We start from the raw sequence: 15,447 nt of genomic DNA, 5'->3' as shown, positions 1-15,447 counted from the left end.
GTGGGCATCGGCGATCCCGAAAAGCTCTTCTCCCGTGTGGAGCAACGGCCAAGAGGAACTCGTGCAGGGCGTGCTTGGGCACCCACGCTGGCTCCTGGGGGAGAAGATGGGCACGGGTGGGCGCAGGGGTCTGGGGGGGGCCAGCAGCCGTGGGGGTCAGCCTGCGGCACGCTCACGCCTCCCGTTTCTTGCAGGTTCCTCGTCCCCGGCTCGTCCCGGCACGCCGCTGGCCGCCTGCGGCACCCCTCCGCCACCGCCGCCCCGACCCCCGTCCCGGCCCAAGCTGCCCCCCGGCAAGCCCACCGTCACCGACGTGGTACGTTCACCGCCGCGAGTGGGAGCGTGGCGTGCACGGGGGGTTGTGCTGGGGGGGCACGTTTGTAGTCTGGTCAGCCAGATTAACGGAGTTGAGTCGCTAAGAGCTCGTAACCCAGCGGGGGCTGCCCGGGGATGGGGGGGGGGCAGAATTTTCCGTGATTTGTTCACCGAGACAAACAACACGTGGGAAAATGGCAGCGAACGCTCCCGCTCTGCCCGCCGGCACAGCCCGGCCGTGCCAGCCGCAGCCGAGCGGAGGGTCGCAGTCAGGGTAAAGGCAGAAAACGGGCACGAAAAGGGACTGCGCCCCTGGGGAGGCGAGGGGCGAGGGTCTGGCCGTCCCGGGAAGGGCGGCTGGCTGGGGGGGGGTGCCCACCGCCGTACCGTGCCTGCTGGGCTGCTTCAGGTAAGCTGCAGAGAATTTTTGGATGGATGCTACGGATATAGAATTATCCCCGAAGGGTCCGTAAGGACCCAGTGAGCTGCTCCCCGGTGCGCTGGCGGGCACCGCTCCCTTCCCGGTACCGGGTGCGTTAAATCCGTCCCGCGGCCCCCGCAGCTCCCGCGCTCAGCGCGAGTGGGGACTTCAAACACCCAGACCCACGAGACGGTGGGACTCGTCTGCCGCTTTCCCAGGCCCGGACTAAACCGCCGGCGATGCCAAAAGAACTAAAGCCGTTCGGTTTTGCGCTGGCCTGGCGGGGCTGCCCGGGGCCGCCGGCGGAGTCCGTGGAAGCGCAGAGGGTTACGGCAAAAGCTTCTGTGTGTTTGATGCAAATGTCGCTGTGCATATTTTCTTTAACCTTTTGTTATTTTATGTTTTTCTACAGTCCAGGCCTTTTAGCCCTCCTATTCACTCATCCAGCCCTCCTCCGATAGCACCTTTAGCCCGTGCTGAAAGTACTTCTTCCATATCTTCCACCAATTCCCTGAGTGCAGCCACCACTCCCACCGTTGGTAAAAACATACAGTACTGCTGTTCTTTCACCTTTCGGAATGTCCTTAAAAGAGTCTTGAAGCCTTTTCATTTGCTAGATTGTTCTTCGGGTTCACGTTCACTAATTTTCATCAGGTTTTTAAGTGCAAAAGGGGATTCGAGGCGGGGGGTGGGGTGTGATGGATCATGAGCGTGATGCTGCTGGGGCAGCTTTCTTTGGGGCAGCTCCAAATGTTGTGAAAAATGAACATTTGGGGAAGCTAGAGGTCATCGGCAAGTGAAATATAACATGAAATGTGCTTATGGTCTGTAAATTTGGTCAAAATAAGCTTTTTTTTTTTTTTTTTTTTTTGCGAGGGATGCTTCTACCCTGGAGGGGAGGGAGGCTGGAAGCCAGACCTTGGGATTCAGGAGACAGCCAATATTAAATCTCTTTGAACGTCTTAAATTCATACTTCCCCTTAAAGCGGTAGTGGGAAACGGGGTCTTGGAGAAGGCTCTTCCAAAACATTAGCTTGACACGTCCCAGACCAGAACAAAGCGCTGCAGGTTTTTTTTGGAGGAATGTCCTGAAAAACATGGATTTTTGCCAATCTCCCCCAGGTCCCCCTGGGGCCTGAGACAAAAAAATGCAAATGAAGTCTGGCTGGCAGCTCCCAAGCTCCACGCGCTGAGTCCCCCGCACCTCCCTCCGTCCCCTCCGTCCCCTCCGTCCAGCTGCCGGTGCACCCTCCTCTGCCATCCCCGCCATCCCACCCAGCTGCCAGCCCCACCGCCCCTTGCTTCCTCAGCTCCATCTTCTACCAGGAACACCCCTCCTCCTTTTTTTTTTTTAATTTCCTTTTCTTTCCGTGGTTTTTGTGATGAGCACGCCTGGTTTGCGTGGCGGGGAAGGAGCTTTGCAGGCCACGGCTCCGAAAAAAACCCAAAACCAACCCAAACCTGGCCGGTGTTTGTGCGTGCTCAGCCGCGGTCCTGGCTGCAGCGTCGCCCACCAGCTGTCACCCTGCGAGGCCATGGGGGACGGCAGCATCGCCACCCCGACACCGTCTCTGATGGCTGGAAGACGATGGGGTGGCCCCACGCGATGTCCCCACGGTGCCGGTGGCCACGCGTGCCCGCCCGAGCCCTCCCCGTCGGTTTGCTGGAGTCTCTGACCTGCGTCTCCGTCCTGTTGTTTGCTTCACCCCCCACCACCCCCCAAGTGTCGTAGATGCTTCTACCTGTTCGCCGGTTGTTGGTCACCGTCACAGCATGCTGCTGGGAAAAAAAAAACCCAACCAAACCCACGTCTCAGGCAAGGGGCCATCCAGCTCCGAGCATCCCCGGTGCGGCGGCTGCCCGTCCTGTCCGTGGCCGCTGTCCCGTCGAGCGGCCGTCGGTGGGGCTGGCGGTGGCCTCGGCCGGTGCCTGGGGTCCAGGCGGTAAAGGCAATTTTGGCGGAGGGGAGCAGCCAGGCTGAGGATGAGGATGGTCGTGGGGGCTTCAGGAGGCCGGGAGAAGCGGCCATGAAATGCTGTAGGCTGAGCAGGCGTGGCTCCCTTAGGCTCTCGGTTTTCAATTTATTATTTTTTCCTTTAACACGTATATTTTTGTGAACAAAAATTGCCGGTTGATGTTTTTTAATGACTCACCCACCCTGAGCAGCAGGGGCTGCCGGGGCTGGGGGGAAGCTGTGCCCGCTGGCCCCAGCAGCTCCCACCCCCTCTGCGGGGGTGGGGGGGGGGTGTTCCTTGCAAGGGAGCCGAAATCGGGGCTCTCGGGTCACCCCTCAGCAGGGGAAGGCTGAACAGGGCAGCCGGGAGGAGCTCCCCCCCCCCCCCAGATTGCAGGTTTTGCACTCCCAGCACCATGCAACCCACGTGGCGGGTGCCACGTTGCCAGGATTTGGCCTGGGAAAAGCCGGACCGGGGTGGGGGGAGCAGACGGGGTTTGGGAGCCACCCTGGGAAAGCCCAAACGTCTCCCGGTTGTCTCCGCCAAGGCGACCGGCGCAAGGTTGGGCACCGGCGCTGGGCGAGCATCACCTTGCCGCACCGGGCTGCACCCCCGTAGCGGAGGAGAGAGCAGGCCGAATTCCCGGGTTTGTCTTGCAGAAAGAGGGAAGGAGAAGGCGAAGGGCGTGCAGCGCAGCGGGGGCCGGGCCGGGCAGGTCTGTGGGCGCAGCGGTGGGGCAGGGACCGCTGGGGTCCCGTGGGGCTGGGACACCCCGACCCGGCTGGGGCTGTCCACAGCCCTCGGGTCCGTCTCCGCCACGCTCTCCGTCTCTTGTTTCCTGTGGCCAAGTCCGATGGAGTTTGTCCAAGAGTGATTTCGTTTATTTGTCCTCCGTGCTGCTCTGGTTTGCTTTCGTTGTGGTTGCATGTGCGGTCTGAATAACTTATTGCCGAGAAAGAAGCTGTTATTTCTGTGTCAGCGCCCCTTCTGTTATTTTTCTTGTTAAAATCCACCTCTGTCTTTTTTCATTGATATAGTACGCTGCTTGATTTTATTTGGGATTCGTTTTCTCATTCTTTTTTTTTTATTTTTTTCCTTTCCTTTGCATTTCTTCTGCTTCCGTTGTCAGAAGATGCTGCTTTCATTGCCAAAGTGCCTGCAGTTTGACAGGCGCTGTGAAACACCCGGCTTCGGAGCGGGTGGCTGCGGGTACCCCGAGCCCCGGCCCCCCCCCGCTCGCAGCACCTTGCATGACAGTTTCTCAGTGACGACAAAGACTGCGGGGTGAAAGGCTATCACCCCCTCAGTTCAAAAGTTACTTTAATAATGCAAAAAGCCGTTGGATTTCCCTCCCCCCCCACAATTATTTCAATACTACCTGGTGTCTAACGTGGCTTTTGAGGCGGTGTGAGTGCAGGGAGCTGGTGGTTGTAACGGGAAAGGAAAAATTCCAGCTAGGCATCTCCTGCTCTGTGTGCGTGTGTCCGTTTATCTGCAAGTTTTACGTCCTGAAATGCAACAGAAAAATACCTGCGGTCCGCTGTCACTCGCTTTGCACGCCGGCGTGGCGTGCGGCTGCAGCATCCTGCCGGGGAAACGCTCGCTGCTGCTGTTGTAGCCCAGCAGAGACGTCGCCGGAGGTGAAGAGGATGAGGCTGTTTGCCAAAGTCAGCGCAGTTAGAACGTGCTAACGGAGTGCAGGAGCCGAGAAGCCTCTTCTACTCTAGACCAAAAAAAAAAAAAAAAAATAAATAGAGAAACCCCCCCCAAAATCCTCACCAAGCGGGCAAAAGTACTCTTCCATCTGGGCTTGCATAGCTTCGCTTTCTGCTTTCTGTTTCCTAAGCCAAAACCAGAGTTTAAGCGTCCCCCCCCTTTCCTTGCACGTGAACGCCTTGCAGCGCCTCGTCCCCTCCCCGTAGCGAGATAAATGACCTGCTCTGTGACTCACACTGTGTCCTTCTCTCTCCCTCTCCTTAACCTTTCCCATCCCGCTTCAACTCCTGGCCATACAGAGAATGAACAGCCTTCCCTCGTTTGGTTTGACAGAGGAAAGTTTTATTTGACTTTCGAAGGTAAGTAGTGCACAGCACACCCCGTACCGACTTGCTCCCCTTGCTCTTGCTCTCTGACTTCCCGGGGTTTCCTTCAAAGGCTCCAGTCCGGCTTTCCGTGCAAAATGCTACTTAGCTGACATCACAAGTTCGACCTGAATAATCTTGATCTGATTTGTGCCATTTCTCCCGACGATCTGTTTCCCTCTTAAAAAAAACCAACCCCGAACCAACCCAAACAAACCAAAACCCAAAAGAATATTCTCGTACCGAGACTGAGGTGCAAACCAGAGAGCGAAACCGCTTGCACTGCCGAGGAACTTGACTCTGTCAACCAGGGCTTCTTTCTGCTCTCCCTCGCGAGCTGCTCGTTACCCCGAGCGGGCTGTGGCACGGTGCGGTTAATTAAAAACCAAAGGACGGAGGGTTCTCCGCCAAGCCGGGACCCTTTCACCACCTCCCGTCGGATTTTTCCGCGGTGAGGGGTGAGGAGTGTGCCGGCGCTGCCAGGGAGCGTGGCCGAAATGGCGCCGGGTTGTGCTGCCGGGCGGCTGGCCCGGAGGCGGTGGGGGTTTTTGGGGTGCCTCGTGGGTGAGAAGGGCGTTGGGGAGCATGCAGGGGGACGAGAGCTTCTTTCGGGGCAGGTGGCAGCTTCTCCGAGCAGCGTCGCACGGCAGAGAGGGCAGAGCGACGAGCGCCTGGGCGGCCAGTCCCGCTCCGGGAGCCCCAGGGATTCGGAGGAAGCTTTGTCTCGCAGGCTAACGTTTTTCTTAAAAAAAAAAAAAAAAAAAAAGAAAGAAAAAGAAAAGAAAAGCGGGGAGGTTTGCTAGCAGCAGGAATAGGTGCTTTAAAACCCGAGGGAAGCGCGTTGAAGCTGTTGTGGTGCCTGCAGGCAGAGCGGGCCGGGGGATGCTGTGCGGCAGCACGGGTCCCGTGGGTCCCCCTCTCTGGACGGTGCGTCCCCTCCAGCAAACAGCCCGGCCGGGGGCACTGAGCACGGGCCGCTTGTGGGCCTGCAGCAAAGCCCACCTCGGCGAGCACGATGCCGTAGCAGCAGCGGACGGCAGGGATGGAGGCGGTGGTCCCGCTCTGACCGCAGCCCCCCGCTTAGACCTGGGAGGGGGCCGGGGAGGAACTGCTTCCTCCCGATCCTCGCTGTAGTTTTGCCGTTTCCAGCAAAAAAACCCAAAAAACCTTCCTGGGTTTCCTTTCCCAGGTGCCACCCGCCTGTCCGGGGCTTCGGGAAGAGCTGAGCGCGTCACCCCCCAGTATGTGTACCCCAGCGCTGCGCACCCCCAGCTCCGTGCCTCCTCCTCCTCCCCCTCGCTCAGCCTAGCCACCAGCACTGCGAGCACATCTAGCGTTCGGGGGGGGTTCCTCTGGTTTTGCCTGTTAACGGTTTGGAAGGGTGTATTTGAATCCTCGTACTTTGTTACGGCAGCATGAAGGGTCAGAGCCGGAGGGGGGGGGTTTGTCCCCTGGTCCCTGGCTGAGCCCTTCGGCATCGGGGCTGCAGGAGCACGCCACTGGCTCCGGGCCTCATCTCACATCCCGGGAAGGAGCTATCTCGCTTCCACACCCTCATCTAGCCCTATATCTTTGAGTCCAACTTTCAAAAAAAAAAAAAAAAAGTGAAATTTCAATGCTCATCTCTAGGGAGGCAAAAGGAGATCTGCAGGGTCTGGTGTCTGTAACTCGGGGCATGTTTCTAGGTTTGGAGGGGTTTTTTTGGCCAAGATCCATGTATTTGCAGAACGCGGGGTAGTTTGTTCGTGTGTGCGAAGACGTGGTGCTGCTGCTCCCCCGGATACGCCGGCAGAGCTGTGTACCAGGATCGTTGTACTCCGCTGTCGCTCCTCCACGTCTGTATTTTCCACCCTTGTGTAGGGAAAAGTAAGGCGAATAAACCTGGTGCGCTGCTTCTGGCTGGATCCAAAGCTCCATAAAGTGGATTATTTTTTTTTTTTCCTCCAGTATTATCAGGTCATTTTGCCAAAATGCAAAGTTTCTAAAAATGACTCCTGAAGCAAGTCACTGAAAAGCCAGATTTTTGGTGGAGGCGTGCCACAGTATGTGCTTTAACTAGACTTGTCTCTCAAGTTTCCGGAAAAGAATTTTCGGACTTAAAATAGACTATACTCTTCTTTTTACATGAAAGTTTTCAATTAAAAAGCTGTTTAGTCTCTGAAGCCCTGAAGAGAAGAATATAAAGGTTCATGGGGGAGGAGCGGAGGGAGCCGAGCCCCCTGAATGCCGGTTACAGCCACGGGAGTTTCGGTCCGAGTCAGGGTCGAAACGAGGAGGCTGTTCTGCGGCTGCTGCCGCTCGGATGAATCCAGCTTTTCAAAGGCCACCTGAGCCTGGGAGCAGGGAGAAGTGAGACGAGGCAGTTTATCCCTGCACACACCGTTTGTCATTCCGGAGAATGTCTCGGATATGTACGGAGAAACGGTGGAAGAAACGAGAGATTGAAAAATCAGGGAAAAGGCGCCGGGGCGGGGGCTAGGCTAAACCCGGCTGCATCGGTGCGCGCCTCTCTGGGAGGTTTGGTGTTCTCTCCCAAAGAAGAATGATTATATTGCCGAGGAGCGCGGGCTTTGCTGGTGCTGGGCAGCTGAAGACCTTCCTCTCGCCTTCCCTGGCGTTCCTCTGCCGGGTGGCACCTCCCGTTTTCACCCCTCTATAGCCAGCGCTGCCGGTTTTGAACCCCGTCTGTGTTTCTGGGTGGATGTGATGAGAACATCCCACCGCGTTCGCGGCTGGATTTGATGCGCGGGGCGGGGGGTTCCTTGCTCTGGGTGTGGGGAGCAAGGATGCGCTCACCGATAACCCACCGGCGGTGTCTAGGGAAAGAATTTATTAAAAAAACACGTTGCCCTGCCAGTCCACGCGTGTCCCCTCTGCCGCACAGCCGGGGGTCGCAGCGTGGCTGCGGTGACGGGCGGTTGGGGGGAGCTGCCCGTGCCTTCGCGCACGTTTGGCACCGATGTGACACGTCTGCTCTTCGGCGGGACGGTTTGCCGGGTCCCCGACGCGCAGCGCGGAGCTGTGTCCTCCAAAGCCGAGAGCCCGGGGAGCCGCGGGCTGCCTCGCTGGGGTCGTTAGGATAATTAGCGTGTGTGTGGCCATGGCTCTGTCCCGTGTGGGTGAGATGCTCCGTCTGCCTGTCCCGTACGCCGGGGCAGCCGGCCGCGCTGCGCTTTATCGAGCAGCGTTTTTCCAGGCTGCGGCTGAAATCGCTTATTCCCCTGCGTCTCTTAAGGCGTATGACCAAGAGGCTACATTTATTTTTTGTTTTTACACCCTTTTAGGCTCCGTTAGACATTTGAAGGGCAAACCCCAGCCCCGGAGGAGAGGCTCGTCTGTGCCTCTAGGAGAGAGCAACTTTGGTTTTCTACATTAACGCACTGCCTGCACAGATGCATTTGTAAGGCGCGAGCAATCTTCACCTGCGAATGCCGCGTTTTTTTCACAATTAATATATCAAAACTCAAAGTGTAATTTAAGTGACAGGAGTGCTTTCCCCAGGAGACGTTACGAACCCTGATTTCCTCCACCCAAGCCCTATTATTTAAAATTTGCAGCAGCAAGCCAGGAGCGTACAGCACATCACACAAAACCCACGGCGGATTGCTTGGGCAAAAAAGCCAGCAAGCCAAGGCACAGGCACGACAGGCGACGGGGCGGCGGCGGGAAGCAGCAGAGGAAGAAGAGAGGGGATTATTTTTAAAGCCAGCCCAGGAAGAAAAGCGGGAGCTCACCAGACACACGCTGCATTCCACTCAGTTGCTTTGCTTTTCCCGCTGCCGGCGGAGGTGCTGCCCTTCCCCGGGCCGGCGTTTAATCCCGGGTGGCTTTGGCTGGCTGCTTGCACACGCTTGCACGCTCCGAACAAAACCCTGGGCAGAACTAATAGCCCGTTTCGCCTCCCCGATTCTGACCCTGTGAGCAAAGGTAACAGGGTAAGGGGGTGTCGGGGTCCCCGGGTAAGCTGCCCCTCCGGAGACCTTTGCCGTCGCTTTATAGTTTGCACCAGGGAAAATAATCCTGGTGCTTACCCTGATGTACAGGCTGCGATATTAAAAAGGAAAAAAAAAAGGTTCCAAAACGGTGCGGTGCAGAAAACTAGATGAGGCTGAACTGGAGGTGCCAGGCAGGGGTGCTAACCTCTCCAGGAGTTTTTTGGGTGCCCGGGGGTCAGCGCCTCGTATGTCGGCTTTGTGACCAACGCCGGGCTGATCTTTCGGCAGTTTCCCCAGGGGAGCGGCGAGAGTTTTGCCGTGCCAAAGCCCCCACTCGCTCTCCTCTTGGTGGTGCGGAGCGGGACCTTGCCCCCCCCACGCAGGGTTTCCCGCACGCCCAGGGCTTCTGGCGTACGCGTGCAGCGATGCTTTCCTCCTCAAATGTTTTTTTTGGGTCAGACATTTCTGGCCAGCAAAGGGAAACCTGCGTGTGACCATGTGGGGCTGAATTATTCCAGAGCCTGGCTAGTGTCCACGGACGCACAGCATGAGCAAACGTTTCCTCTTTGTTTAACCCCCCCCACCAAACCGTGGATCGCTCTAGCTTTTGCACCCGGAGTCCCACGTTCTCCTCCGTAGTTCCCGGTTGCTGACCATTTGCAGATTTGCCGTAGCGTACCGCGGGCATTGCGGGGTGAGCGGCCGTGCGGGGCCGGGGTGGGGGGGGGTCGCCAGGCATGCCGGGGATTGCGGGGTTCCCCGCAGGCTGGGGGTCCCGCAGGCAGCAACGGGAGCAGACGGATGATATCCCGCTTTCCCCCGGGTAGCCTGAGCAATCCGGCCAAGGCACAACGAACCCACCCCCAGCCCCCCCAGCCCCAATTACCGGGGCCCAGAAACCTCCTGCAAAAACTGTCATGCAAAGCCTGCCGTGCGCCGTGCCGGGGGGGCCGCTGCCCCCCATGCTGCTCCTGGCCGGGGCTCCTCCGTTACCTTCTGTGCTTGCTTTTGGGCTGTGGGAAAGACGATGTTAAAGTGTTTTTAAAGCTTCATCCAAAGCCTGGGGGACTTTTTCTTAATATTTGCCCTAAAGCTGGGCTGGGGTTCCCGGTGAGTGCCCCCTCGGCCCAGCCCCGGGGGGGAGCGGTGCCGTTTCTCTCTGCGGGTAAGAAGAGGAGGTTTTTGCTCTGTTGCAGGCTCATCGCGGGGGCCCAGCCCCCTCACCATGGGGGCACAGGACACCCTGCCCGTCGCCGCCGCCTTCACAGAAACCGTCAACGCGTACTTCAAAGGGGCCGACCCGAACAAGTAGGTGCCGACCGACGGGGTCTGGGTGTCACTACGGGGCATTCCGGGGTCGGGACAGGCTCGGGGTGCTCTCGAGGTTCTGGTGAGCATCTCAAGGGATGGGGAGGGAGGAGAGGAGGTGCTGGGATGTCAGTGCACTGCGCCAGGCGGGGGTCCAGGGTCAGGATGCTCCTGGGGCATCCCCCTGAGCATCGGTCCCCATCCCTAGCAGGCCACCAGCCTTCCCTGCTCTTGCAGCTCGCCGTAGTTTAGGACCACGAGAGGCTCATTCCCCGGCGGGGTGGGTGGGAAGTGGGGTGCAGTCACCGCGCCGTCCCTGCCGTGAACCCTCTCCTCCTGCTGCATTTTGAGCCCCCCGTTTCCTCCCCCCTCGGTCTCTGTGTCCGGCGCTGCAGGTGTATCGTGAAGATCACGGGGGAGATGGTGCTGTCGTTTCCAGCGGGCATCACCCGACACTTTGCCAACAACCCCGCTCCGGCGGTGCTCACCTTCCGCGTGCTGAACTACAACAGGCTGGAGCACGTCCTGCCAAACCCCCAGCTCCTCTGCTGGTAAGCCCCCGCCTCGCCAGCATCCCACAGGAAGGCGGGTTTCCAGAAAAGTAGTTTTTCCTTGGCAAAAACACATGGCCCAAAGTATCTTGCTTGGAAGCCTGCCCTGATTTGGGGAAGGAAACTCTCAAGCCCTTACGTATTTGCCGGAGTACTCCTGAGAGCAGCCCCTTTGCCAGGCAGAAGAGCGTCAGCAGAGAGGAGCAAGTGCTTTGATGGGGTTCGCTCGTTTTGTGCCTCGCTCTGCTCGTTAGACCTCCTCTTTGCAAAGTGAGATGACCTACGGGTTGCATCTGCTGTGCCTCCCCGGAGGTACCTGAGGACAAGCCAGAGATGCGCAGGAGGGAGGCAATATTTCTCGAAATGTGGGATTAAATGCGGTCCCAGCTGGCGGCCGGCGCCGCTGCCCTGCATGCTTCCTAGAGAAACTTTCTCCTGCCGAGGCGGCTTACGTGAAGGGTTAATTCTCCCTCTGTGCAGTGACAACACGCAGAGTGATGCCAACACGAAGGAGTTCTGGGTCAACATGCCAAATCTGATGACTCACCTAAAGAAGGTATCGGAACAGAAACCGCAAGCCACCTATTACAATGTGGATATGCTCAAATACCAGGTAGGGGTTTTTTTTGTGAGATAAAGCCGTGCCAAAACTGTGTGCTTAACTTAGAGACGTAAAAGAAGCTATTTCCCTAGTGCAGAGTGGAGATAACGTGAGGTGGGGGCATGCTGTCCCACTAGTCCCTTCTGTGGGTCGCTAGATTGCCTGATTTTGAGCCCAGTACAAACTTTCTATGAGAATTCAAGGTATTGTCTCCTCTGAAACCAAATGCAATTACCGTGTCTGTAAAATGGGATTTCTCCCTTCACCCCTACGGAAACTAAATGTTTTTTCTGTCATTTTGGAAGGTATCTGCCCAGGGTATTCAGTCTACTCCATTAAACCTTGCAGTGAGCTGGCGGTGTGACCCTGCAAGCACTGACCTCCGCATTGACTACAAATACAATACAGAGGCAATGACCACACCGGTAGCTCTAAACAACGTCCAGTTCCTCGTCCCCGTCGACGGAGGAGTCACCAAACTTCAAGCTGTGCTTCCTCCCGCTGTCTGGTAGGAACCTCTCACCCGACAAAGAGCTCTTTTGCTGTCTCTGCCACTCGGGAGGTGTCTGCGGGCACGCTGGGGACCCAAACCCGTCCTCCTCTTGCAGGAGGAAGCATGCCACCCCACTCTGATGTTTTTTCCTTGCCATTCCCACAAGCAAGCGGTCAGAGCTGAACGCCTGTGTGCAGGTAGCGGAGTAACAACCCTTGTTTTGTGTTTTGGCTACTTTTATAGAATCATAGAATCGTAGAATCTTAAGGTTGGATAAGACCTCTAAGATCATCAAGTCCAACCATCGAACCAACATCACCATGTCTACTAAACCATGTCCCGAAGTGCCACGTCTACCCATTTTTTTGAACACCTCCAGGGATGGTGACTCCACCACCTCTCTGGGCAGCCTGTGGCATGCCTGACCACTCTTTTGGGGAAGAAATTTCTCCTAATATCTAATCTAAATCTCCCCTGAGACAACTTGGGACCATTTCCTCTTGTCCTATTGCTAGTTACTTGGGAGAAGAGACCAACACCCACCTCACCACAACCTCCTTTTAGGTGGCTGTAGAGAGTGATCAGGTCTCCCCTCAGCCTCCTCTTCTCCAGACTAAACAACCCCAGTTCCCTCAGCTGCTCCTCACCAGACTTGTGCTCCAGACCCTTCCCCACTCCGTTGCCCTTCTCCGGACACACTCCAGCACCTCAATGTCCTTCTTGGCGTGAGGGGCCCAAAACTGAACCCAGCACTCGAGGTGCAGCCTCACCAGAGCCGAGTACAGGGGGATGATCACCGCCCTGGTCCTGCTGGCCACACCATTCCTGATACCAGCCAGGATGCTGTTGGCCTTCTTGGCCACCCGGGCACACTGCCGGCTCATGTTCACTGACCGTTAACCAACACCCCCAGGTCCTTTTCCTCCAGGCAGCTTTCCAGCCACTCTTCCCAAGCCTGTAGCGTTGCGTGGGGGTGGTTGTGACCCAAGGGCAGGAGCCGGCACTGAGCCGTGTTGAACCTCACACAGTTGGCCTCAGCCCACGGATCCAGCATGCCCAGATCCCTCTGCAGAGCCTTCCCACCCTCCAGCAGATCAACACTCCCACCCAATTTGGTGTCATCTGCAAACTGACTGAGGGTGCACCCGATCCCCTCATCCAGATCATTAATTAAGACATTAAACAAGACCGGCCCCAAGACTGAGCCCTGGGGAACACCGCTTGTGACCGGCCGCCAACTGAGTTTACCTCCGTTCACCACAACTCTGGGCTCGGCCTTCCAGCCATTGTTTCACCCAGCAAAGAGCGCACCCGTCTAAGCCAGGAACCATTCTCGAGGGCTCAGAGGGACGCGTGGCCGTCGCTGCCGTAGGCACGGGCATGCGCATTGGCAGCAGGGAAGCAGGGCAGAGCCCAGCCCCGTTGCCTCTCGCCCATCGCTCACCCGCACTGCAAGAGCAGCGTTTTCCTGCTCGGGTCAAACCCAAAGCCAAGGTCCCAGAATTGCAGCTCTGGAGAGCGGCACCGGAGCTACTCCCCCAGCCCACACGGCCTTTAGCAAAATTCAAACGACTGCTTTGTAATTTTTTGTTTCTCACAGAAATGCTCTTCTTTGTGTGTTTTTAGGAATGCCGAACAGCAAAGGATATTGTGGAAGATCCCCGATATCTCTCAGAAGTCAGAAAATGGAGGTAATCCTGCAAACATGCATGTTATTAACTCTGAATACTTAAATCAGACACTGACCCATTTATCGTGCCTGCACACAAGTCCGGACACGCGGATTCCTGCTGGCGCTTGCCAGGGGAGGATGCTATTTAAAGCTAGGAGCAAAGAGCTTAGAAAAGCGGGGATACGTGCCACCGGTAATGGTTTGCCAACCGCTTTGGCATCACAGAAGGGTAATAACACGCCGGGTTTGGATGCGGTTGTTTGCCAAGTCCTTTGCTCTGTTGTCCCTCTGTATTTGAAGGCTGAGGCTCCGCGTTGCATCCCCGTCGGGGGGACCGCAGCCTCCCACGGGTCACTTCTCCGCGTGTCACCCACGCAGCTCAGCTGCTCCGTGTCGCTGGGGTGTCTGAAAAGTAAAAATCTGCTGGGAGGATGAGGGGGATCCCCTCTGCACCCCACCCTGGGGGGGGGGGGGGAATGCTGCTGGCTCGGGTGCCACCGTGGGAGTGGGCTTCACTTGCAGCCCTTTGGGCATCTCATTGCCTTTGCTGGCAAACCCGGCCCCGGGACGCGTGCCATGCCTCTCCGGGCTCTAAGCGTCTCTTGCGGGACTTTTAAATTGCAGGTGTGGGGTCTCTGCTGGCCCGATTCCAGCTCTCGGAGGGGCCCAGCACCCCGGCCCCCCTGGCCGTGCAGTTCACCAGCGAGGGGAGCACGCTGTCCAGCTGCGACATCGAGCTCGTCGGCGCCGGGTACCGCTTCTCCCTCATCAAGAAGAGGTTTGCGGCAGGTAGGTGCCTCGCCGGCGGCTCCTCTTTGGGATGGCAGTGTCCCTGACGTCCCCTCCAGCTGTGCTGGCGTGCCTGGGGCTGCCCGTGCTGGATATTTGGTGACGGCTGAAGCCCAGAGGTCCCACCGCAGCACGGCGTGATGGGCCTGACCGGCGGCAGAGGGGCAAAAGTACGAAATAAAATAAATTTCGTGAAATACATCCTGCTACCGTTTATGAGAGCCTTGAATTTCATGGGTTCTATTCTGCTCGTGGGTCCTGCATGAAAGGCAAGGTCTGGGGATCTCCAGGAAGAGCTTTTGCCCCATCGCTGCAGAGAAAGACAAGTATTTTGCCTTTTGCCCCATTGCTGCAGAGGAATACAAGTATTTTTCCGTGTGCTGCTCGTGCATTACAGCAGCACAGCCGTGGGTGCAGGGGCCGGCAGCGGGCGGCCATCCCTCGGGAATCGGGGCTGCTTCCTCCCCGCAGCTGATTTCTGATCCCATTTCTAGGTAAATACTTGGCCGATAACTGATGGAAGCTTATGCAAGTCTATGGAAAATAATATGGAAAATACCCAAGGACTGCTGTGTGTGGAACGGGTTTTAATTACAGTTTAAGGAAAATGAACTATATCCTGCACTCGGGACATTTCTGTTGGAAGTGTCGACAACTTTCAGCATTTTTTTCCTTGGAAAACACCGTCTTGACCAGTCCTACAGTATTTACTTCTAGATGTAACATTGTTAATGGTTTTAAAATGTAATTATTGTATTTGTAAATTGTACTCATTCCAGTAAGGCTGTATTTTGGCAGTTAGACACTTGAGTTTTAGCATTTTACCATTCATGAAATGGATGTAATTTAAACTGTGGTATATAAATTTAATAGTAGTACTGTTGAATGGCACAATGCTTACAGAGGTAGATTACATTTTGTCAATATATACGATTTAAATACAATACTGATAGCTGTTATGAAGGGGGTGCCTCACAAAGAGAGAGTGAAGTAGAACCGACATGCTGATTTACTTTTTCTTCAGTCCTTAGTATGTCTCACGGTGATGAATAAAAAGCTCTATCTTCAAGTTTAGCTGGTTTAACTCCAGAAAAAATATTGCTGTAAACGTGGAGGTTCCTAATACAGTCTCCCAGCAAAAAGCAGGAGGAAAAAAAAAAAAAAGTCACTTCTATAAAGAGTACTTACGTCAAGTTTCCATCACAAGAAACCTCCGTGAACGTGCCCTTGTTCTCTTACAGCCGCAGATTCACCGTCAGGAGTCCCAGCAGCGCGCGCACAGGCGACGAGCGCTTCTCTCTGCCGCGTGTCCTTACACTTTGCAGA

At 56.4% G+C, this 15,447-nt stretch overlaps 1 protein-coding gene across 1 annotated transcript in view; it reads left to right on the top strand.

Annotated features, from left to right (window-relative positions):
* SGIP1 (SH3GL interacting endocytic adaptor 1) overlaps nucleotides 1-15,190 on the top strand; it is a 54,919-nt gene extending 39,729 nt beyond the window's left edge. The window contains exons 15-24 of the mRNA XM_075759158.1: nucleotides 195-316; nucleotides 1,149-1,275; nucleotides 4,707-4,766; nucleotides 9,904-10,015; nucleotides 10,411-10,566; nucleotides 11,047-11,179; nucleotides 11,473-11,675; nucleotides 13,287-13,351; nucleotides 13,957-14,121; nucleotides 14,616-15,190. Coding sequence (XP_075615273.1) covers nucleotides 195-316; nucleotides 1,149-1,275; nucleotides 4,707-4,766; nucleotides 9,904-10,015; nucleotides 10,411-10,566; nucleotides 11,047-11,179; nucleotides 11,473-11,675; nucleotides 13,287-13,351; nucleotides 13,957-14,121; nucleotides 14,616-14,638 — 1,166 coding nt within the window. The 3' untranslated portion in view covers nucleotides 14,639-15,190. The remainder of the gene's footprint in view (nucleotides 1-194; nucleotides 317-1,148; nucleotides 1,276-4,706; nucleotides 4,767-9,903; nucleotides 10,016-10,410; nucleotides 10,567-11,046; nucleotides 11,180-11,472; nucleotides 11,676-13,286; nucleotides 13,352-13,956; nucleotides 14,122-14,615) is intronic.
* The last annotated feature ends 257 nt before the right edge of the window (nucleotides 15,191-15,447 follow it).

The sequence above is a fragment of the Balearica regulorum genome, chromosome 8 (assembly GCF_011004875.1).
Source record: "Balearica regulorum gibbericeps isolate bBalReg1 chromosome 8, bBalReg1.pri, whole genome shotgun sequence".
Lineage (NCBI taxonomy): Eukaryota > Metazoa > Chordata > Aves > Gruiformes > Gruidae > Balearica > Balearica regulorum.
The sequence above is the reverse complement of the archived record's forward strand: the minus strand, read 5'-3'. Positions and strand labels throughout refer to the sequence as shown.